The sequence below is a fragment of the Fonsecaea nubica genome, assembly GCF_001646965.1.
Source record: "Fonsecaea nubica strain CBS 269.64 chromosome Unknown Scaff8, whole genome shotgun sequence".
Classification (NCBI taxonomy): domain Eukaryota; kingdom Fungi; phylum Ascomycota; class Eurotiomycetes; order Chaetothyriales; family Herpotrichiellaceae; genus Fonsecaea; species Fonsecaea nubica.
The window spans coordinates 561,534-583,916 of NW_019173681.1; the positions used below are offsets into that span (position 1 = coordinate 561,534).

At 53.0% G+C, this 22,383-nt stretch overlaps 9 protein-coding genes across 9 annotated transcripts; 3 read left to right on the forward strand and 6 right to left on the reverse strand.

The window, feature by feature from the left end:
• Positions 1–513: 513 nt before the first annotated feature.
• Positions 514–948, reverse strand: AYO20_02048 (hypothetical protein; the record flags this gene model as incomplete). Its single annotated transcript, XM_022640354.1, has 1 exon — positions 514–948. The coding sequence occupies one exon, from the start codon at positions 946–948 to the stop codon at positions 514–516; it is 435 nt and encodes a 144-aa protein (XP_022503854.1).
• A 475-nt stretch (positions 949–1,423) lies between these two features.
• AYO20_02049 (hypothetical protein) lies at positions 1,424–1,945 on the forward strand (the record flags this gene model as incomplete). The annotated part of the gene is made up of 1 exon (XM_022640355.1): positions 1,424–1,945. The coding sequence occupies one exon, from the start codon at positions 1,424–1,426 to the stop codon at positions 1,943–1,945; it is 522 nt and encodes a 173-aa protein (XP_022503855.1).
• Positions 1,946–3,318: 1,373 nt separating this feature from the next.
• On the reverse strand, positions 3,319–5,592 carry AYO20_02050 (hypothetical protein; the record flags this gene model as incomplete). Its single annotated transcript, XM_022640356.1, has 2 exons — positions 3,319–5,207; positions 5,274–5,592. The coding sequence occupies 2 exons, from the start codon at positions 5,590–5,592 to the stop codon at positions 3,319–3,321; spliced, it is 2,208 nt and encodes a 735-aa protein (XP_022503856.1).
• Positions 5,593–8,302: 2,710 nt separating this feature from the next.
• On the reverse strand, positions 8,303–10,014 carry AYO20_02051 (hypothetical protein; the record flags this gene model as incomplete). The annotated part of the gene is made up of 3 exons (XM_022640357.1): positions 8,303–9,119; positions 9,173–9,627; positions 9,700–10,014. The coding sequence occupies 3 exons, from the start codon at positions 10,012–10,014 to the stop codon at positions 8,303–8,305; spliced, it is 1,587 nt and encodes a 528-aa protein (XP_022503857.1).
• A 606-nt stretch (positions 10,015–10,620) lies between these two features.
• On the reverse strand, positions 10,621–11,601 carry AYO20_02052 (hypothetical protein; the record flags this gene model as incomplete). The annotated part of the gene is made up of 1 exon (XM_022640358.1): positions 10,621–11,601. The coding sequence occupies one exon, from the start codon at positions 11,599–11,601 to the stop codon at positions 10,621–10,623; it is 981 nt and encodes a 326-aa protein (XP_022503858.1).
• Positions 11,602–13,319: 1,718 nt separating this feature from the next.
• On the forward strand, positions 13,320–15,058 carry AYO20_02053 (hypothetical protein; the record flags this gene model as incomplete). The annotated part of the gene is made up of 8 exons (XM_022640359.1): positions 13,320–13,469; positions 13,538–13,692; positions 13,764–13,787; positions 13,867–14,036; positions 14,095–14,202; positions 14,275–14,484; positions 14,556–14,652; positions 14,752–15,058. 8 exons carry the CDS (start codon positions 13,320–13,322, stop codon positions 15,056–15,058), a joined length of 1,221 nt encoding a protein of 406 aa, XP_022503859.1.
• A 789-nt stretch (positions 15,059–15,847) lies between these two features.
• AYO20_02054 (hypothetical protein) lies at positions 15,848–16,576 on the reverse strand (the record flags this gene model as incomplete). The annotated part of the gene is made up of 1 exon (XM_022640360.1): positions 15,848–16,576. One exon carries the CDS (start codon positions 16,574–16,576, stop codon positions 15,848–15,850), a length of 729 nt encoding a protein of 242 aa, XP_022503860.1.
• A 1,455-nt stretch (positions 16,577–18,031) lies between these two features.
• On the forward strand, positions 18,032–20,144 carry AYO20_02055 (hypothetical protein; the record flags this gene model as incomplete). The annotated part of the gene is made up of 4 exons (XM_022640361.1): positions 18,032–18,069; positions 18,132–18,665; positions 18,745–19,416; positions 19,541–20,144. 4 exons carry the CDS (start codon positions 18,032–18,034, stop codon positions 20,142–20,144), a joined length of 1,848 nt encoding a protein of 615 aa, XP_022503861.1.
• Positions 20,145–20,559: 415 nt separating this feature from the next.
• Positions 20,560–21,853, reverse strand: AYO20_02056 (hypothetical protein; the record flags this gene model as incomplete). The annotated part of the gene is made up of 3 exons (XM_022640362.1): positions 20,560–20,743; positions 20,849–21,732; positions 21,815–21,853. The coding sequence occupies 3 exons, from the start codon at positions 21,851–21,853 to the stop codon at positions 20,560–20,562; spliced, it is 1,107 nt and encodes a 368-aa protein (XP_022503862.1).
• Between the last annotated feature and the right edge of the window lie 530 nt (positions 21,854–22,383).

A 22,383-nucleotide genomic window follows, 5' to 3' on the forward strand; every position in this document is an offset into this window, starting at 1 on the left:
TCGGACAGCAAAATACTTACGTCCGTTAGGTTACTACTATGTATACATGTATAATACCCCCTCTGCTACGACTATTCAGCTAGCTCATCCCCGTAATATTACTACTTTACCCGATGATAGTTATAGTAGCCTATTTCGGCCCTAATAAAAGGTAGGATCAGAATTCAGCGAAAGCAGTCGAACGCTTCATCAGAGGACAGGGACGGGCAGGGCGCAGGACAACTTCTTATCCGAATCTTTAGCAATATCTTTTGTTCTCACGATTACTGTACATATATCAGCGGAAATAAGATTTCATTAGCTCTCTGCGTATCAATCTGTCCTGCGTCCTATGACTACCAATATACGGGGCCCTGGGGATAGTTCGTTAATAGAATGTGCCTTTCTGAATATTGTGAGGAAAGGGAGCCAATGTCTTCGAGTAACTATTCGTCATTTCTTTTGTCATTTCTTCTTGGGTATTCCTTCTCGACCAGGTCTTTGATGACATTAAACCTGTATCTGGTCAACGCCTCAGGCTTGTGTCTGAGAGACATAGTGAAGTACATACACCCACCACTGGCAGCCCCCATTTATGGTCATGGTATATTGGTGTCTTTTCTTCGCATGTAGGAGATCTTTCACCGCCCTCACAGTCATTTGGCCGTCTGAGTTAACGGCAGTGAAGTCGAAGTGCTTCGCAGCATTCTGACTCAGGAGATACCCAAACCAGTCGACGTGCAAGGTCCCGTTTTTGGGACCTTCAGGTCTCAGATCGAGGCGAACCGAACCGGAAAATCTTTGCTCTTTTGCATCCTGAGCGGTTGGGGCTACCAAAAGGGAGACAGTCCAGTGATTGTAGCTGATGTGCGCCCCCGGTTTGACGGGGCCTAGGTTGTGAACAACTACTCTGACGGTTCCGACAATCCAAGAGTCGTAAGAGGCGGGCTTGAACGCGGGAAGATCCATATTGAGAACCCAAAATGGCACTCTTACTCTTGAGGCAAGAGTCGTTGGCGCAGTTGAAGCTTTATGTCACGTGATTTCGTGTCTTGGCGCTCCTGCTGCAGAAACCTTTAAAGGCTTAACGCTTTTGCAACCTTTAGAAATCCCTGTCAAAACAACCACCTTTGTCGCGATGGACTTGGATCACTTCGCAGCAACAGACGAAGAGATAGTGGACTGGTGCTATACCTACTAACTGAGACCGGCGGCTTACGCTGCGCGTTTGCTGGGCCCACACTCGTCCAACGTCGTTCTTCGACTCAACAACCAAGCGGTAGTCAAATTTGGCTATTCGGTCACCCCATCCGAAGCAGCGAACCAAAGACTTGCTCATCAACGCTTGAATTGTTGGTGGCTGCGGATCCCTCGGGTATATCGATTCTTTCAAGACTCGGGTCCTTTTGAGAATGACTGGAGAGGGAAATGTGGATACCTCGTGATGGAATTGATCCAGGGAACCAAGCTGTCCGACGTCCCGCTGGACAAACTCCCAGAGCACTGTGATAAGGTGGCCCGCGCTATCAATGCAATGTCTTTTGTCAAGACGGACAGACCTGGCCCGGCAGATGGTGGTGAACCGCACGGCAATATTTGGGCTCCCGACTATCGAGCGTACGAAAGCTTCAAAACCTCCCTTGACTTGGAGGCATGGTTCAATCGAGCACTGGTCAAGGAAGGTGCCCAAATTCGCTTCCCACCCGAGTCGTTGGCCCTCCGTCACCTTGACTTATCCCGAGACAACATCCTCGTCGTCGAAGACGGATCATTGGCAATTCTAGACTGGGCGAGTGCGGGATTCTATCCATGGTCTATCCAGATCTGGAGCCTGAATGCAGAGATCCGGGACGGTCTCTTCACAAACGCCCTGCTGGCCAAATTGCCAGAGCTCAGTGCCGACGAGAAATCAAACGTGGAATTGTTGCAAAGGGCATACTTTTGGAATTCCCTCAATGGCCTGTAAGTTGACAGATATATGTCCAAGCTTTCTTTCATTCCAACCTCTTGTTTGGAATACATTTGATTTTTTTCTTTTTTCATCCTAGCTCCACGCAATCTCACAAGCTCGAGAACTCCTACATACCTTCCCCGCCTCCTTCTTTGCCTGACGATCCTATTGGGATCACCTCCTGATGCGTCGGAGGAGGGGGGGGGGGGAGGTCCTACTGTATCAACCGGGACCTTCACACGCGGATTTTCATGCTACAAACTCCAAAAGTATGAAAAATACCGACAACTCGCGAACAGACCCGGAAGGCGGATGCGGGTGCCCGTAAGTATTCTTGCCGTAGAGTCACGGCTTCCAAGTGCAACCCGTATGGGACTTTAGTGCCGCAAGGATAGCGACAGCTACGTGCAGGGACGGATTTTACTTTACTAAGTGGCGAGGCTTAGTTTTCTCAGTGGACCACGGTGGTTCGAACCGTGGATGGCGGCGTAATATCGAAGACCTTGATATAATCCGCTTATGTGTCTCGGGACCTACGTGAACTGCTAAACGCATACCGAGGACTTCCCAACACGACGTCGCAGATTGTCTATCGATAGCAAGTCCTGGCGCGGCACGTCGTGCAGGAATCGCCATTAAAATCCGGTATCATTATGTACAGGGTTGCAGCATCGAGGCAAGGCAAGACAAGCCCAGTCGAACGAGGGTGGCTGAAAGGTCAAAAGCCACACCTGGGGGGGCCGGGGTGTACTCGGTAGAAACAGCTCCCCAGGAGATATGTAGCGAGCGTTGACAAACCCATCTCGCTCTCGCTCTCGTGCTTTGCGCAAATGGCTTTCCCATTCAAGGTAGGTAGGTCACTTTCCACCCACTCGAATGTAACACGAAGACAGAAGGCCGAAGGAATCGATCCCACTCCGACTATTGGGTCATCTTCCATCTTCCATCTTCCACCTTCATTTAAAGCGTGCCGCCCATCATGACACCTGTAGCGTCACATCACATCGTATTAGTAAGTTCGTTAGCAAGTTAGGTAGTTACTGAGTTGAGATGAGGGGGGTAGGGTAGAGTAGAGTCGAATTAGCAATGTGCTTGTGTGCTTGCTCAGTCTTGCTTGATTGGGCCCCTAGACCCCAGACAGATAAGATCCTCGCAAAGGAGGAAACGCAAAAACCCCTTTGGGGATATATACGTACCGATGGTCGAGAAGATGGTCCATATCGTGGCAATCTGGCTGAGTTTCGGGGGGCAGTAGCTGGATCCAACGGCGTCAGTTCGGGAATTTGTCCGTATGTATGTACTCGGTGAAAACAAAGAAAGATGGATAGGATAGGAGAGCTCAACCCGAGATCCCTCCCGGACTCTCTTCGCTGGTGGGGAAGAAAGACTCACTCGTCTCCAGACGCTCGAACATATCCCACCCACCACACCCACTGGGCGGCCCAGCAGCCAAACATGCCGGCGATGGAGCGCAGCACAATCTTCTTCAACAGGGCACCGTTGCCCTTGCGGCGCTCCTCGTCCTCTTTACTCCGTTTCTTCTCCAGGCCCGCCCAGATCTTTGTGAGTCGCGCGTGCTCTGCTCCCACTTGGGCGCAGAACGTACACAGTTCGTTCCAGGCCTGGAGAATGCGTAGCTCGGATCTCTGCTTGGTTTCCTGGTTGCGGATCGAGGCCTCGAGGCTGGCTACAGAGTCTCGGTCTCCGCCTGTGTGCTGGTCACCACCGATCAGATTCTGCAACTGGGTTCCGAGGCTGACTCCGTGAACCAGCGCAGTATCGATCTGGCGAAGGTGGCTCAGCTCTTCTTGTTGTGTGGGCTTCCGGCTAGTGGGGTGTTTGTACAGCTGAAGTTGCAAATCGCTGATATGCTTCAACACGAATCTGTTCTCGGAGATGGCGTACCTGGGAGCCTGCTGACGCTGCTTTCTGTGTCCGTCAATCAGAAATTGCAAAGTCTGCACCTTTGCCTGCGTCTTCGCGAGTGTTGCTTTTAGAAATTTGATTTCCATGGAGGTCGAGTTGCTTTGATCCGTCGAGGCAGCTCTGTTCACGCGCACTACCGAGTTCCATTGAGCAAAGGCTCCTTTAAAGGTGCCGAGATCGACAAGTTGCTTGCTCGGAAGTTGAATCCAGATGGAATAGGCTCGAAAATATGCCTCTTCGGCATTGCCCGCGGGTGCTCTCTTTCTCTGCTGCCGGAGGGCTTTAGAAGCTGTGACCAACCTCTCCGTGTCACTAGTAACATATGTCTGTAAAGCCTGCCAGGCCCTCGCCAGTGCCTCGAAGGCCCTGATTGTCTCGGTGTAAGCATTCCCCAATGCCTGCTTCTCTCGTTCAAGATCGGCGCCAGTGGGTGACCAGGCATCAAGGTTCGTTCTTAAAGACCTGACCTTCGTCGCCTGAGCTTCCGCAAGGCTCCTGGATCTTGCAGCCTTCCTTTTGAAGCCCCTGATAGTAAAAGCCACGGCAGCAACATAGTTGCTCATGCCAAGCATGGACCAGAGACACGTTGCGACAGCGATGAACATGACACTGAGCCACATGATCGATCCTGCATACATGACTGCTGCGTCTTTGCCCCGCGGAGCTTGCTGAAGTCGTCCGACCTGGTAGAACTTTTGCACACGCGCATAGTTGGTGGCAACCCCCATATAGTATGCCCCTAACGCTTGCAATATGACTTCGGCCAAGAGAGTTGAGCTCGCAACCGAAAAATAGATGGCATCTTCTGCCTGCCAGGGGATGAGGGCGATAATCATCCATGTGATTCTCGGACGGGTACACCACAACAGAACAAGTTGCCCGACTTGAACAGCACTGTATCCTGGTGTAGATTTAATGATATATGCCCCGATAACATTACTTGTAATATGGAGCATCACGGTAGCCGGTCCGGTCAGAAGCCACATGCGCGAGCCACGGTGGCCACATCGACCCCGGGTCAACTTTTTCATGACATCGCGTCGCCCGAAGACAGGAACCAGCAAGGCCATGGCAGCATTTACGGCAGCGAACGCCACCAGACTGCTCACTGTCGACGGGCATTCTCGAGGCGGGGGGCCTCCTGTAGTGTCAAGTGCTTTGGTCGGTGTGATCTGGATGCGCCAGTTCCATGGCAGTAGTTCCTCGTCTTGAACACGAAGCAATGTGAGCCAGTTACGGGGCAATCCATTCCAATCGGCGACTGAGCTGCAGGTCGAATTCATCCACTTGAGGTACCCTTCCCGTTCCCAAGAAAGCTTGCAATTTCCTTTGCAGGTGGTCTCATAAGTGACTGTGCCATGTAAGCATCGCAATAAGACTCCTGCCCGAAATCAAATGGTGGCTAGTGCGAGCTTACCTGGGCGGCAGAAACAAGAAGCCTTGAATCCCACCGTCGTGGACGCGCAGTTACCTCCTGTAGGATCCAAATCACAAAGAAATGTGCTGCAGTCCTGTTCCGTCCTATTCAGGACGTCGAAGCAACCGTTTGCCTCGAGACACGAGGGCCAACTGAAGTCGCTTTGGTCCTGATAGCTGGTGTTCATCAACATCAAACCATCTTCCCATCCATTGGGCAGTCCGGGAAACTCATGGATATCCTGGCAGGTCTTGTTGAGCCAGAGGTTTAATTCTGTCCTTTCAATCGCCGTCGCATTGCACATGTTCTGGAGATCCATTCCTTTGCAAAAGCACCTCTTATCCACAGCACTGCCGATCTCAGTACAGTTGTTTCTCTCAACAATGCACACGTCAGAAGTGCACTGATCTATCGTGTTGTTCACTGTGATGGAGCAATGGTTGGGTCCCGGCGCTATAGGGGGTATAAAGGTGCTGCTTTTGACAGTGGTCGTATTGGATACAAGCAGAGTATCTCTCCAATCCTTTGGCCAGCCAAAGTCAGCTGTAGGACTGCATATTGTACTGGCCCAGAGAAGGAGACTGGTCCGTCCCACGGCAGAACAGATGTCATGGCTTAAAGTGTATGCATCTTTGCAGAAGCCTTTCCGTTCAATGTACACACTCGAGTCATCATTAGGGTCGTAACCCCCCCATGTGCCATAAATAGGTGAATAGCCTTTACCTGGATCTTCGGGAAAGAACATTGCAGCCTGTGAAGAATTATAGAGGTTAGGCTCCCAAATAGTCTCCTCGAAGTTGGCACACATTGAGTTTACTGTTTCAGGTCGCGCGTATTCGTCCCTGTATAGGCACTGCGTAAAACCCAAACAGGGGCTCGCTCTGTCACCGTAACCATATGAGGTGTAGCCAGGGTCCCACCAACCGATAAACAAAAATGAGGGTTTTAACAGCCTGTCTGTCCAGTTCTCGGGAAGGCCATGCCAGTCGTCCAGATCGCCGCAGGTAGCATTTAACCAATAGAGGTAACTCGCCTGATTTCTCGACCCGGAGCACTGATGAGAACAAGTGGAAGAGGAAAGATCTGAGCAGATGCAATCTTTGTTGATCAGAGTGTCTGTCTGCATGCAAGCACCAAAGAGGGTCATCGTGCACTTTTCTGCTGAACATGAAGTCATGTAGTCTGGATCGAAGGGGCATTGAGGACCGTGGCTTAGGCAGTCTGGCGGAGTTCGCAAGTCGGAAGGGAATACCCATGGCGGAGACTTGGGGATTGTATCCCGCTGGGATAGCTTTGATACTGGTTGCATTGCAGAGAGCCTGTTCTCAAATTGCCTAGGACGTTGGGGACCCGAATGAACTTGAGGGAATGCAGACGAGGCTGAGACCAAAAGGCACAGCCCTAGCAGAGTGAAGCCTACACCACTGAAAACCCCATGAGAAGCCTGATGAACACCCATGATATGCGAGCCTTAAAGATTCGATGATCGACTCCTCGCAGAGGGAAGCGCTGTTAAAAGCAACAAGGGAGGCAGCGTCAAAGGGGGTCTTTGGACGTCGTACTGACCTGGAGGAATAAGGGTGGGAATAGTTCGAAGCCATGGGCAATGTCTGCTTTCTATCTGCATGGCGGGGGCACAGGGTTGGCAGGAGAATGGTATTTACCGATAAGTCAGCTCCAGCCACCCTTTTGGGAGCTTCTAGCTCGATTAACAACGCCCGAGGCGCCCAAGGCAGTGTCAAAGGGCGAGATATCACATCCCCGGTCGACATCGGAGCATGCTCAAGCAAGTAGATGGTTCATTGGGCGCTGATAGGGTTTGTCGCCCGAGCGAAACTCGTAACCTCAATTAGTTCTCTAGAGAACACGACAGAGCACCTCCGTCCCTCTGATGCAAGACGGTCCAGTTGCATGTCCGGCTGAGACAGCTTGCTAAGGCGGTGGCGCTGGTGTAAGCCTCTGGACCCAAAGTTGACTTGGCAACTCAGCAAGGCGGACTGGGACTGGAGAGATGAAGGAGAAGGCCATGGCTGGCCAATTGTGTGTTCCTTTTGATCCCCGATTCTTTGAACTGACAGCCTGATTTCAATGGGTTTCCCTGCAGAAGCGAGGGACTCAGAGCTAGTCTCTTCGGATGTGGGCGCAAGCCGCAACGGGGAACGCCTCACAGTCCGGAGGAAGACAATTTGGTAAAAGGCGTGGAGGGAGAGGCTGCCAGGACTGCGTTATTCTTAGTGAGATGTTTGCAATTCGTTCATCGACTTTGTGGCTTGCGGATTGTCTTGAGGTTGGCTAGACCGACTGCGACTTGAGGACGTGCAAGGACGTGACAGCCTCGGCATATCAGTACACGTGACTAGCGGCAAGCTTGATCATCACGTGATCAAATTTCTAATGACGTCAAGGATGGTCATGATAGCCTTGGGTTGTCACAACGCAGCGGAGAGAACGTCTGGAAAGTGGAATGGACAGGGCGCAGATCTACCTATTTAATTAGCTATGGCACGTATGTGTCTCTCGATTCTATCAGTGGAGACGTTCTGGGGGCGGTTGTGACAGGCCCAGCGAGAGGTAAAACGATTCCATCTCATGTGCACGAACTGAGAGTTGCGGGCCTGCACAGATGGTGCATAGCTGGATGAAACTCAATCCTCACTCTGTGTGCGAATCTGGTCGTAAGCTGGGCACCGGGAAGGGGATGGTAAGTAGCCTTTAGGACAAAAGCCTGATTCAACCCGCTTCGCCGTGGGATGTCACCATGTTCTCTCCATCCAGAATTCCATCGTCTGTCATTACTCCAAGCAGTCTAAGTCGTCAATATCGTGTAGTCGGTAAGCTCGAGGTTCCTTTCCTGGCTTTCCGGGCTCAATAGGTCCAAATAATGTGCTTTTCTGTGACAATTCAAAATAGTCTTTCCAACAAGCCCTTCTCTCCGCCTCGAGTCATTTGGCGGAGCTGCCATTCCGTTCTTGTTCGAAGGCTCGATCCTTGAGCTGAGCTTCGGTGCTTAGTGCTTGTCTCCTCTCCGATCAACGATTCCCCGTCGTGCTGCTCTTTCGGCTCAACTCTCCGCTGGGTCGGAGCCCGCTTCCGCCATTACTACTGACACTTGGCCGCTGCCCCAGGTCAAAACTTCTCCTGACACTACTTGAGCTGCTTCTTCTCCGTCGCATTCTGATCTCATTTGGATCCGCGACGTCCGCGACGCCACCTGCACGAGCGAACAGGATCAGGATGTCGGTGAGGGATACCACGCCCACAAGGCGACCAGAGATGCGCGCTCCTGGAAGCGAAGACGCCGAGATTGAGGGTCCCGTAGGAGAGATGAATGGCGGTTTGGGAGAGCTATCAACGACGGCCCCCGCAGATGTTGAAAATGGGTCGGATGAGGGAGTGGGCACCGCAACCGGGGGCGTGATGTGGTGACTTCCTCCGCTGTTTAGTGAGAGGTTGGAGGAGTGACTTGACGTCGGAGCCAGTGTTGCACTATGCAGCAGTGGTGTCGGTGGACCAGAGGAGCTGGGAGAGATGGGTTCGGTTATCCACATTCTGTGGGACTTCGTTGCGACCAGCTTTGCAACTGTGTGCGCCAGTGTCGAAAGCGGAGTGACGTGGAAGACGGGGAAGGAGTCTTTCCCTTCATACATTCCGCGTGTGGAGAGAATGACGGTGATGAAATGGATACATGTGTTGCGGAGGAGTGGCAAAGACGTAGACTTGGTGAGGAGTTTGACGTCGACATTGGAGATGTTTCCAATTACGTTGAAGTTGTGGTCGACGACGGCGAGAGAAGAGACGCCCTCGTTGAGCAGAAGCGTCAAGGCCTCGAAAAGAGGGCGGTCACCACTGGATACAGGGTCAGAATTGCTCGACACAAAAGGGCATACGCTCGGGCTTACTTGATAGCAATCACATCCTTGGATCCTATTCTCAAATCGCGGAGATTTTGCAGGTATAGTTGATCCAACATAGGAAAACTCCGGCCATTTTCCCACAAGAATCTGACCAGACGGCTCTGGCTGAGCACGCCTGTTGCTTCTTTTGTAGTCTCGTCGATTACCACGACTCGATGCACCCCTCTCCCGAATGTCTCAATAGCCTTGAGTAGATCGGCGTTCTCGTCAAGGAACGTCAAAGGCTCTTTTTTGCTCAGGTCCTGGATCTCGCGCAAGTGTACGCGTTTACCTTCCCTCGCGCGCTGCGCCAGTTCCATGAAGTCTTCTGCATGTTCATTGTCATCGGGGTGCGAAAGCCCTATTACTAGCAATAGGTAGGCATTGAGGTCGCGGTGGTCAAACGTGCCGATGACAGGGGAGCCTGGTTTTTCGCGGATGAGCACCACTGGGGCACCTGACTGGATAAGTAGCTAGCATGATACCCTCTGTCAGTTCTCGGTCGGCTTGGAGGAAGGAATGAGCACACTCACATCTGTGGCCGACTCTATTGGGGTGTCATTGTCCACAAATCTCAGATCGTCCGGGTTGACGAGCTCTTTGACTTTGACCTCAGTCCAATTCCTCCCCGCAAAGCGAGGGTCTGGATTCCGCATGGGTGGGTTGTCAATCAGATCTTGGACGGCGAGATGGGATAGGGAGGGTTGTCTTTGCGATCGAGGAGAAGGAGGATGACCTCGTAGTTCGTTGAAACTCTGGCGGTGATGGGTGGCCGCGCTGGGCATAGACGGGATGCGTAAGGACGGTGTTCTGGCACCAGTTGAGGGTGATTGGGAGTGGGAGTCCATGCTGGATCGAGAAGATATAGTCGTTGAAGGAGGGGAGGTGACCGGCGGGTCCCGGTTAGGCGTCGACATAATCCTATCAGCCAAGGAGCAACTGTTCGTGTTTTGTTGGTCGCTTGGTATGGGAATTGAAGATGGAAATGCGGTGGAGGTGGGGGGGGGCAGTTCGCACCTCAATTGGTTGTGAGGGGGGAAAAGTTTGTTACAGACAAGTACTGAGAGTGGTGTGATTGTTCTTGTTATCTCTTTACAGCAGCAAACACAGTTCTAGATGCTCGATGCTGTTGAAGATTGATCGACTTTTCGTTATCAGATCCGCGCAGGATGAGATCATGTGAGGTGTGTAAGTGCATTGGCAACTCGCCGGTTCTCTGCTGATCCGTGTGTTGCGGATAGAGTATGTATGTATTCGTAATGAGGCTCACTATCTGACTTTCTGGGTATCTAGTAAGGCTGGGGTTAGGCGCCCGAACCCCAAAGGCATCGTAATTGCGTCAGTTGGACTAAACTGCCGACAAATCTCTCCTTGGACATTTACACACGGGTACGCTATTACCGGTGTGAACTCTATACGGAGCACGAGGTTTAACGTCCTCGTCCAGATCACATCTATGACGTGAACTCATTGAGCATTTCGGTAATGTTCTTCCCACCCGACTTCATCGCAGGCCTTTCTCGCGACCCTCGCTTTGGAGGAGGCGATGCGGCTCCTGGGGTTCCTGGGTCTTGGTTTCTGACCCTCTTCGTCGGCTCACGGTTGCTGCTGATGGAAGAAGATCCTCCCTTGGCCTTCCAACTCTGCGTCTTGATATTCTCCAGGAAAATCGTCCTTGTGGAAGGGAAGTCATCAACAATATGCGACCACTGTCGAGGATTGGCGATCCATACTTCCAGCAATGGCCGCCCGTCAGTAAGGCTGGGCCGACGCTTGTGTGCCAACTGGCTGTACAGCTCCAGACTGTCGTGGTAGCAGCCTGACACCGAGCCAAAAGCAAAGTCCTGGCTCCCAATGATTGGTCGCAGGCTTTTGGCACTCTTCTTTGCGTGCCTAGCTTCCCACCCTGCGGTTTGCGCGGTTGGTTCCCACAATCCTCGGTTTTTCTGGTGCATTTTCGGGCAGTCGGTGATGATGATCTGGCATAAAGAGGGGAAGAACTCTGTGTATTTGAAGATCCAGTCCGATAGATGTTCCTGCCAGCCAAACAATATCACCCGCAGGTGCTGAAAAGCCTCTCCCGACCGTGCAAGATCTGCCCAAGAACGCAGGAGACGTTCATCAAATTTGGAAAGATTGTTGTCAATCGTGACCTGACCATCTGAAAGATCGAGCACGGCGAGATTTAGTATCGTGTGTACCGAGACAAGGCTGCTTATTGCCATCTGCTTTGGGGAGATTCGCAGGCAAACAAGCCACTCTATTTCTTCGGACGTGATTCCGTTGAAGTACTCAGTAATTGGTACTGATAGCTGCTTAATGTCCAGGAGATATCGGTATTCGCGCCTCCCAAACTCTTCTGGATTGGGATATGCCGCTGCCAGGGTTCTCCAGGCATGAAAACTCTCCGCCCGCCTATCTCTAGATATCAGCATCTGTGCAGACGGGGTTTTTCTGAAAAATACTACATTGAGAGCAGCTGTTCCCAGACCTTCTGTGCTATTGCCCACGGTACGGTCGCAAAGTGTTCTGGTGTTAGATTCCTGAACTGACTAGCAACTTTGGTCCTCGCCATAGCCCCTAAGGAACGGGCTCCTATTGAATTTGGGGGCGGCTTCTTGACCAAATTAGGTGTCTTGGGTTCACCTATCCAGTCCACATATTTGCTTCGATTTGGACGTACTTCTATTTCAGAGTACACTTGTCCCGATTCCGTGTCGAACTTTCGTACGGTTGGTGGTTCTGGACGAGGCGCAGAACTGTATGAACCCAACAGTGCAGGCTTCCTATTTGCTGGTCCCCCCGTATATTTCATGTTGCGCTTTGAGATCTTTTATATCCTCATCAAGTCATTTGGCACAGTCACATCCAATGACGATGCCACGAGAGATAGTCGTACGCTTGCCGGGGATCTCAGCTGACCAGGATAGACCTTAGTAGCTTGGTCATCGTAATAAGAGACTCTTTGGCCATTGTGCTATTTCTCGAACTTGTAGATCTGATGTAAAACGGGTGGTATTCGATAAATGAGACGGTTGACTCGATGAAAGATGGACATTGAGCGAGTCGAAATTTATGTCTCCGACACCAAGAGTGGCGCTGTGCACGTGAGTTCGCGTTGAGGCTGTGCCAATGACATCATCGGGACGCGACCTTGAGGTGAAGGTCCTTCAGCCAGCATCTACCTACTTTACAAGGACCAAGTGTACGAAGCGAAATATGTCTACCGTGATCCTTACTCTGCTCCCTTGCATACCTTACACATGTTGTCAGCTGGAGTGTACCGTGTGTTTCCGTCGTCCCCTCCCCGACGGATGAGACCGATGAATGACTCCGCGAGACTTGTTGGTAGCCGCCAGAAGAAACCAAGGGAGCTCAAAGGCATCATACCTACCTCGTACGCTGAGTCCCTTAGGTAGCGTCTGAGACCTCCAGAAATGCCTCCAACGACGATTCACTCTCGACGATCTGCCGTGAGCCAGGCCCGGAAGATGTGATCTGCTGGACACCGGAAGCAGATCCACTAGAGCAACGGGGAAACTGCTATCACAAGTTGATTTAAGAGGCGGACCTACATTAGCTATTCCAGAAAACGTCTTGCTTTCCGACTGATCCTTGCGGAGGAAGAATCAGCGAAGCCTCGGAACCGCCTTCATCATCTCTTGGGCCAGTCTCGCTTGCCAATGCCTTCTCCGCACTCGAACTTGTTTGTTTTACGGGGGATTTGCGAGCCCTATTCCGTCACAGGTCTAAGATTTTCAGGCGAAAACCAATCACAATGCCGTGAACCTCGAATAACCCGCCCGTTCCTGATCCTGGGCCATCTGGAGCTGGGGCTGGTTCCGAAACCCCGCAAACGGGCTTCATCGGAGGGGAACCGACGGACAATCTGACAAACCGGCTTTTGCAAATCTATTGACGTCTTCCTACTTTGGTATGTTGGAGACATTGAACCTATTCTTCATTGGCTTCCGCCCTGACGGTGGCTTCAACTGAATTGTGTGACATCTTAAGCGGTGAGCACAACATGTCATATCGTGCGGGGTTGGACAAAATTCCAAAGGTAGGAAGAGCGACGACAAAGCTCAAATATCCGTGATGAGACGCTCAAGTATCCCGGAAACTCGCCAGCAGTAAGGTTGACTCTTCCAAAATGCTCCTCAAAATCCTCTTCGCTGGCTTGGCTGCCTTGGTCCCCTCGATCTCTGCTCAGGCAAATTCCAGTCAGATACTAGTGGTTGATCAGAAGAGTTTCAATGTTTTGAAGCCTGTTCCTCCTCCGTCACAATCAAACCTTACCACGGTGAGAGGCCAAGACACTATGGAATGCTGTGTGCCTATTTCCATGACCTTGCTGATTCCAAGGTGTAGATTTTTGTCCCTCCCGGTGTCACTCTGGAACAAGCCCTCGCGAAACCCTTCCATGTCTACGATGAAGCCTTCCTAGATATCATCGGGACGAACCCGACCTTGACACTGATTGCCAGTACTGGTAGTGATCCACTTTTCCATGAGGCAGTTGTTTGGTACGTTTCGAAAGCTTGATATGCTACCTAGAGATCTACAAACCTGTCGCAGGACTAAGTATGCGCCCTAGGTACCCTCCTACTGATGAGATCTTGTAAGTTTTGCTCATTGCTGTACCGTTATATCGTTCCTATCAGCCGCCATACTGGTAGAAAACTAAGCAGGATTCATAGCTTCGTCCAGAACGCCGGAGCGACTGCCGCCGGAACTGGTCTCAATAAGTCAAACATCATCCAAAAGATCGCCTTGAGTCAAGCTGCAGCAGTTTCGTCCTTACGCAATGCGAGCGGCCAAGTGGATGTTGTGACCGTCAATGCTACTCCTCCGGTGGTGAACTCGAACGGTTGAAACCATTGATACTCCCTATCCCTTCATGCCGGAGACTGATGTATATTGGCCAGGTGCAACTCAATATCGAGGTCAGCTCCTCTTTACCGGTGAAGGACAGGGCAACAACACCGCTCCCGCGTTATACGTTTTGAATCCACGCTCTCCATACAACACGACAGGTCGGTTCAGGTTTTCCATATTTCCACACTTCTGCAAAAGTACCCAGCAATATTTGCTAACGTCTGCCATAGTTCTCGTAAACAACTACTTTGGCCGCCAATGGAATTCTCTGAATGATGTAGCGGTCAATCCTATGAATGGTGATGTGTATTTCACGGACACCCTATACGGCTATCTACAAGACTTCCGCCCTTCACCAGAACTGCCGAATCAAGTGTATCGCCTCACACCGTCCACAGGAGCTGTATCAGTGGTGGCCGATGGGTTCGATCTGCCAAATGGTACGTTGCGAGTGCCTCAAACCGCTGCCTTGGAAGGCGACAGGGAATGAAGACTGATCAGCGACAACAAGGCATCACCTTCTCCCCTAATGGGTCATTAGCATATGTGACCGACACAGGTGCCCAGTATTCCTTCTTTGGGTATAACATGACAGCACCAGCCTCGATGTAAGTGGCTCTGCGACATGCGAGATTGGGGAGATGCTGTCGTGGTTCCCACCGTCACTCGTGTTCGTACCGCGTGTCCAATCTGACATTTGTGAACAGCTATCAGTTCACTGTCCTCCCCGACGGAACATTTGCGAACCGGAAACTTTTCACCTATTCGAGCGTCGGCATCCCAGACGGGATACACTGTGACACCAACGGCAACGTGTACTCGGGTGTTGGCGACGGTGTGCACGTGTGGGACCCTTCAGGCAAACTGCTCGGCAAGATCTTCTTGGGCACGACATCAGCCAACTTCAATTTTGCAGGCAAGGGTCGTATGGTCATTTGCGCCGAGACGCAGCTTTATTATGCGACGCTGGCGGCCGAGGGGGCGGTAGTGTCGAGCCAGCTGCCACCACCTTGAAGTGGTTGGGGAAGAGTTTCAATGCATATCAGAAAGAGCCATATGAGTTTGAGATCTCACGATCAACCAGAAGACCCCAAGGGGCCGGAGGTGCCCTCCCCTATTGTCGTTTTTGGAGAATCTTGGACAGAGTTATCACCCTGACACAACGTCCAGGCGCTACGATCCAATGAAAAGAAAAAGGTCCCGCACCGCGACGACAACAACGTTGCTGCCGTGCCAGATCTTGTCAAATTGTGCGTTATATTTTTCAAACCCATGAGATGCGCCTGGTCTGGGAGCCAACCACGGTTTGGGGTTGTAGGAAGAAGTAGCCCGTTATATCGATCGGACAAAAGGCCGACTCGATCTTGATCCTGATCCTGATCTTTACTAAACCATCCATCCATCTGTCTCTCTCTCTCCCACTTTCACAGAGCCACTGAAAGAACAGGTAGGGGTCTCATGTCATGTGTTGAGGCTGGTCTCGGGAACCCATGACAGAAAAGCAGTGTAAAAAAGAAAGAAAGAAAGGTCTGCCAGTTGCGGTCTGAACTGTCGCGACTCGTCCCTGATTACACCCGCAGCCTTCATCTGTTGTGTGATGATTGGTTCTAGATTGTCCCAGCGAGAGCGAGCTGCTGTCAAACAAAACGCCGACGCCGACGCCCGACGGGACAAGCAATAAAAAGAGACTCGAAAGGGAGAGAAAAGGACAAACCCCAAGACGCAAAAGCAACAGGCCCCGAGTCAGAAAGGGAGGCTCGTCAGTGCAGCCGCAATCGTTCTTGCGTGCATTCCATCGATCAATCAATCCCCCCATTTATGGTCCGTCTGAGTCGTGGGCCAGTCGTGCGGATATGCCCTTTTCGCTTCCAGATCTCTGTACTTCCGGTCCATCTCCTCCCTCCGGCCCAGGGAGACGCGGTCGCCGTAGACAATGCCGTTCAAGTGGTCGACCTCGTGCTGTAGAACGTGGCTGAACAGGCCTGTGGCGTGGATCCTGACGGCGTCGCCGCGCTGGTCGACTCCGTTGATTGTGATGGCGCCGAGGCGTGATACTGAAGCCGAGATGCCAGGGTAGGAGAGGCAGCCCTCGGTCATGGACAGGGTCCGCGGCGGCGCGTTTGCTTGGTGATATGCATAGGTATGGGACGTAGCGGGACCGACTCGGCCTGCATCGTGGTTTTGTTCGCTGTCGATGACGCCGTCGTCGTCCCCAGCGGGCTTCTGAGATGAAGGCTCGATGACGGGGTTACACACGGCGCCCCAGCGTCGCGCGCCCCACGCGTCCTCCATATCGTACACAAATACCCTCAAATCCACGCCGATCTGGTTCGCGGCCAACCCTGTTCCACCGGCGGCGTACATGGTGGCGAACATGTCGGCGACGAGCGTGTCGAGCTCTTTAGTGTTGAAGGCTGTCACGGGCCGCAGTTCGCGGTGTAAGATGGGCGTACCCCAGCGCAGGATGGGCAGGATCCGGCCACCATCACCACCACTGTCACCATCTTGACGAGGATCGGGCTGAGAAGACATTTGATTTCGTCCACCCACCCGGGGTTGGTTTCCTCCTCGCCACGAAATTTTTAGCCTGGGGGCCTCTGTGTTGGAGGATTGATTGGTCGGTAGGAAAAAGCCACGAGATTCAGCGCATCCCAAAAACCGGCCCTATCTGTCCTTATTGTTTTTCCTTGGTCCTGGGATCCCCCTCTCTCCCACACGAGATAGAAACTTGTCAAAACTACCCTAGCGCGCGGGCGCGGAAATATTTGCCAATAACCGTGGCCTGCTTGTCAGATGCGTGGCGCCTAAACTCACTTTGAGAGACACACGCGAGCGACCTGGACGGAAGAAAGAGGCTGCTTGTTCCTTCCGAAGAGATTGTGGGTTTTTTCTAGTCGCTCGCGAAGTTGGGTATACGAGATTCCTCGTTTAATCGACTCCGCACGCCCAAGGGAAGAAAGATACGAGGAGAAGGTCATTTAGCGTTGCATGGCGCGGGTCGACCAAAGGTCGAGACGAGTGAAAACCTGCTCGGCGCTCACGTGCCACAGGACCCTGAGATTAGACGGTGCCAAGGCCACATGTGCACTAAGAAATCTTAGACTAGTCATTACCGGCGTAGTCGTGTTATTAACTGCGAGTTCGAGTGAAGACTCGATACCTACCTACCTAGGTAAGTATTATGTCGTACTCAGAATAGACCTACCAAGTAATGCGATGGGATACATTCATATTGCTCCAACAAGAACTGGCCACAGTTTCTTGTGAATAGATGATAATGCATGAGATAACAATCTCACTACCTGGACCAAAGATTTCGAGCTACCTGTGCTTCTCAGTCGGACTGTGGTCAAGGACTGGTAGAGCAGTGACACCATTGAAGGCAGATGAACAACATATTAAGGTGATATCTGCTCGATCTTACAACATGCACTTTGGGTATTCTAGTTTGGACCGTTGTGATCACTCAGCGTGGGCACCAAGACTGGGGAAACCCGGGGAGAGGGAAAGGCCGAGACTTTTGCGGCAAAAGGCTGAGGATGCCGGGGCCGGACGAGGCTGAAGCTGCTGGAGCCAATCGAGGCCAGGCGAGTCAGCGCTCGATTCAACACGCAGACTAACAAGAGTCAACTTCTTCCGTCATGCCAGGAGACAACGCGGGCATTACACTCGTACTACTTCACACACCTCTGTCTGGCTTCGGGAACGATGCGTGCCATTGGAATTCTTCATTCTATGGGCGCTGATTCAGCGTCAAGCACCAAAACCGTCCTTCACTCTGGAATGAAGTTCCGAGCGCAGAGATCGCAATGCTGCGATTCCCTTCCCAGGCGTCCGCGTTCACATCCCTTGTACCGATGACTGAATTTGTCTCTTCCAGATATATCAAAGTGCCTGGCCTCCAGGACTCGCCTCCAATGTCCCTTGGACGGGGACTTTCACAGGAACCGATCCTAGAGCTGATTTTTGTAATTGAGACCGCGCAGCATGGTGGAACGCAAAAGAGCAATCCGGATCGGAAACAGGTATGTCACATCTCACACTCTCTCAATATGCCTCGGCCGTATTGACATTCTGAGTGCTTCAGTTCCGGCGCAGCTGGCGATGGTCCGGATCAGGTGTACCGTCTGGCCACCGAGGGGCCTATCGACGCCATCTTCTCCGACTATCTGGCCGAGGTCAACATTGCATGGCGAGCCCTGGAGCTGGTGGAAAAACCTGAACTGGGCTACGAGACGGCGTTCCTCACCCATCTCAACCACAAAAACGCCGCGGAAGAGGTGTTCAAACGGGGCATCAAGCTCGTTCACGATGGCGGGGCACTGAATCCCCGAGGTCTGTACGAGGCGACCAAGAAGCTTTTTGCGGACAAGGGACTCGGCCAGGTCAAGATTGCGTGGGTCGAGGGCGACAACGTGACGGGCGAGGTACTTGAGCAGAAACAGAGCTTTGCCCATCTCGACATCCACGGCGTCGAGACGTCGCTCATCAAGAACAAAATCCTGTCTGCAAACGCCTACATAGGCATGCGGGGCATCATTGCCGCCCTGGACGCCGGCGCTCAGATCGTCATCTGCGGACGCATTTGCGATGCATCGCCAGTCATGGCACTCGCTGCATGGTAGGTTTCCCCCGACCGTGCCAGTATCAGGTCACTGGCCATGACAGAGACACCTTTGGGTTAACCCTGGAATTATCAGGTGGCACGGCTGGTCAGATACAGACTACGACAAATTGGCAGGGAGCTTGATTGCAGGCCATGTCACCGAGTGCGGGCCCTACACCACAGGGGGCAACTTTTGTGGCTTCAAGGCAATCCCCAAGCTGTACGAGGTTGGATACCCGATTGCAGAGGTCGAGGCCGACGGGTCCGCTGTCATCACCATGCACGAGAACTCCAACGGGGCCGTCACCGTCGACACGGTCACGGCGCAGCTGGTCTACGAGATCCAAGGACCGACCTACCTCAATCCCGATGTGGCTGCTCTGCTCGAGGACGTCCGCATCGAACGTGCTGGGAAAAACCGGGTCCGGGTCTCCGGCGTCAAAGGCATTCCGCCCCCGCCGACGACGAAACTCGCCATCTGCACATTTGGGGGCTACCAAGCCGAGGTGTCGACCTACGCCGTGGGCCTGGATGTGAGAGAGAAGGCGGAGCTGCAGAGGATGCAAGTCCTGCGGCGTCTGGACCAGTCGAAGTTCTTGAAGATCGCCATCGACACGTACGGCTCCGTACCCGAGGATCCGCGATCCCAGAAGGACGCGAGTGTTCAGATCAGGCACTTTGTCCAGGCCTCGACCAAAGAAGCCATTGGGGAATTCTCGCAGGCTTTCTTGTTCACGTCCATGCAGGGCTATGGTGGATTTCACCTGTAAGTTGATCTCCATCCACGTTCCTTGAAGATCTTCTGCAGCAGAATATCCTTGCTTGTTTGGAACTACCAGCCTTCACACGTTTAAGCTGAACGACTGACTGAATGACCATGTCTGACACAGAAACATGGACATCCGAACCCTCGCCCCGAAACCCTTTGTGACGTACTTTCCCGGAAAATATCCCCAGGAGTCGCTCAAAGTCCGAGCCCACGTCGAATTTTCCGACGACGCCGACCACAAAGCCCTCCCAGTCACCCCGCCGCCCATGTTCCAAGACTTCGAGGGCCAACGCTCCTACGACTCCACCGACCCGGTGGCCCTGTCGACCTTCGGCCCAACCACCCGCGCCCCGCTGGGCAAAGTGGTTCTCGCCCGGTCCGGCGACAAGGGCGGAAACGCCAACGTGGGATTATGGGTGCGCCACGACGACGAGTGGCCCTGGTTGCGGTCGTTCCTCACCATCGCGCGGCTCAAGGACCTCCTCGCCGACGACTACCGGCCCGAGTACCGCGTCGATCGGTTCGAGCTGCCCAACCTCCGCGCCGTGCACTTTGTCGTCTACGGCATCCTGGAGGACGGCGTCAGCTCGTGCAGCCTGATCGACGGGTTCGCAAAGAGCTTTGGCGAGTTCATCAGGGCCCGTCAGGTGGATATCCCGCAGGGGTTTTATGCTCGGCCGCACGTAGGCGAGGAACCGCTGGATGGATATCAGAACGGTGTTTGATCTGCTCTTTGGGGTATATGACAGACACCCACTCTCACTACCGGATGGGAATTCGCCGGATATATGGTATGGCTCTTGTACGTATGGCAGCTCAAGGGAAAAGCCCTTGGTGGTGGATTGACCCCTTACGTAGCAGTTGCCTCAAACAAGAAGAATGGACCCTTGGTTTGTCTCCCTGTCTATTAACATTTTGGAAAACCTGGCACTGGCACTGGCCTTTGAGATATAGATATCCCACCACGTTCACTCACTCGCCCGACCCCGACAACTCTTACTGCCATGAGTTCCTATACATCTACACCAGTCTCATGAGGTAGGACCATACCATATCGTGTAGTCACAAGCCACTGTTAAGATAATGGTATGTAAACACACTCTCTCCATCACCGTCTCTTTCAGGCGTTGCGTATGTGCGTTAGAAAAAGTCCACCACCATACGCCCAGCTTCCACCTTCCCGGCCTTCATGAGGTCGATCATCTCATTCAAGTCCTCCAGCTTGAACCGTCTCTCGTTGACCAGCGGCGCAATGTGCTTTCGCAGCGTGAAGTCAAGGCATTTCCTGGACGAGGCCTGGCCGGGGACGTGGGATCCGATCAAGCTTTTCTTTTGGTCAGTTACGAAACGAAAAGTATACGCACGCGTACTATCTTTTGTGACGGAAAAAGAGCTTTCTGTGTCTGTCTTCCGGAGAGCGCTTTCTTACCTGAGTGACCGCGCCGTAATGAGTTGGGCGCTGATGGGTATCTCGGAGTGTGGTAGGCCGACCGCTATCACTCGTCCGTAGGATCGGACAATGGCGAGCGCGGTGTTGTAGGCGGGCACGACGCCTGAAGTGACGATGGCCACGTCCACCAGCTCGCCGTTGTTGGCGTCCAGGACTCGTTGGCTCAGAGCTTCAGGCGCGAGTCCGCTCGTGTTGATGACGCTCTGTGCCCCATTATCGCCCTTGACCGACTCGAGCTGTTCGTCTCTGACATCGAGGGCGATGACTCTGGCTCCCAGCGCGGCAGCATATTGCACCGCCAGCTGGCCCAGGCCGCCGGCGCCGACTACAGCGACCGTTTCTCCCATTCGCAGGTGCGCCTGCTCCAGAGCATCCCAGACCGTGATGCCCGCACAAAAAAGAGGTGCAAGCCGTCGCGGAGACAAAGGGAGCTGGCTTGGGCTCGAGCTCGAGCTCGAGCTCGCACCTCGAGAGATCACCACGGCCGACGCGGCGTCCACGCAGGTATACTCGGAGAAGTATCCCGGACAATTCATCCCCTTGACCTGCATCTTGGGACAGAACTGTGGCCCGGCTTTGCGACAGTCGGTGCATTCCAGACACATGTTGTGCCACAAGGGTCCGCCGACCAGATCGCCCACTTGGAACCCTTCTCCCCACTTTGCGGCGTCCGGTCCAAGTTCTTCCACCACCGCGACAGCTTCGTGGCCGATGATCTGTGGGAAGAGACCCGGGCCGCCAAAGGCGCCCGAGATGATGCTAATGTCCGAATGGCACAGCGAGGCCGACTTGACGCGGCACAGCATCTCGCGTCCCACGGGCGCGGGGACCGGGACCGTGTCGATGGAAATGGGTTGGTCTTGCTATGTCTCCGTAAGTAAATCTCTCAAAGGGTGCGTCGGCTGTGGCGCTGGCACCGGGTAGTGGAGTGGAGTGGTCACAAACCGAATGGCAGACAGCTGCCTTCATGGTCCTTTGGCCCATGATGTTTCTAACGTCGAGTGTGTGTCTCTCACACATACACACGCAATCAGGGAAATGAGCAAAGACCGAATCCCCCTGTGGATAGAGCTAAAAAGAGCTTGGATTCACCTTGACGACGGTATCGTTTAGTCCAACGAAGGATATTCTTGTTGAATACCACAACGGTCAGTGCTTGTCAAAGACCATACTCAGACCGACTCTGACGCCGAAGCTGAGGTCGATTGATAACTCTGTGATCATATAACCGGCAACCTGCACTTTGCACAACCACATATTGTCGAGACAGGCGCGGTAAATCAACCAAGAGTCACTTACCCTGAGGCCCGCTCGATTCGCGTCAATCATCTAACCGGCCCAACCATGTCCCCTTTCGGTGCTATCGTACATCGGGCTCAGCTTGAGGTGGAGCCGCCTGGCACTGAATCGTCCTGAGAGTCAGCACTCGCTCGCTCGAGTCTCTGTTCCTCGTGCTGTATTTCGAGCACGGTCCCACCCCTCCCTTATTCAATTAGCATTGGCATGGTGATAGC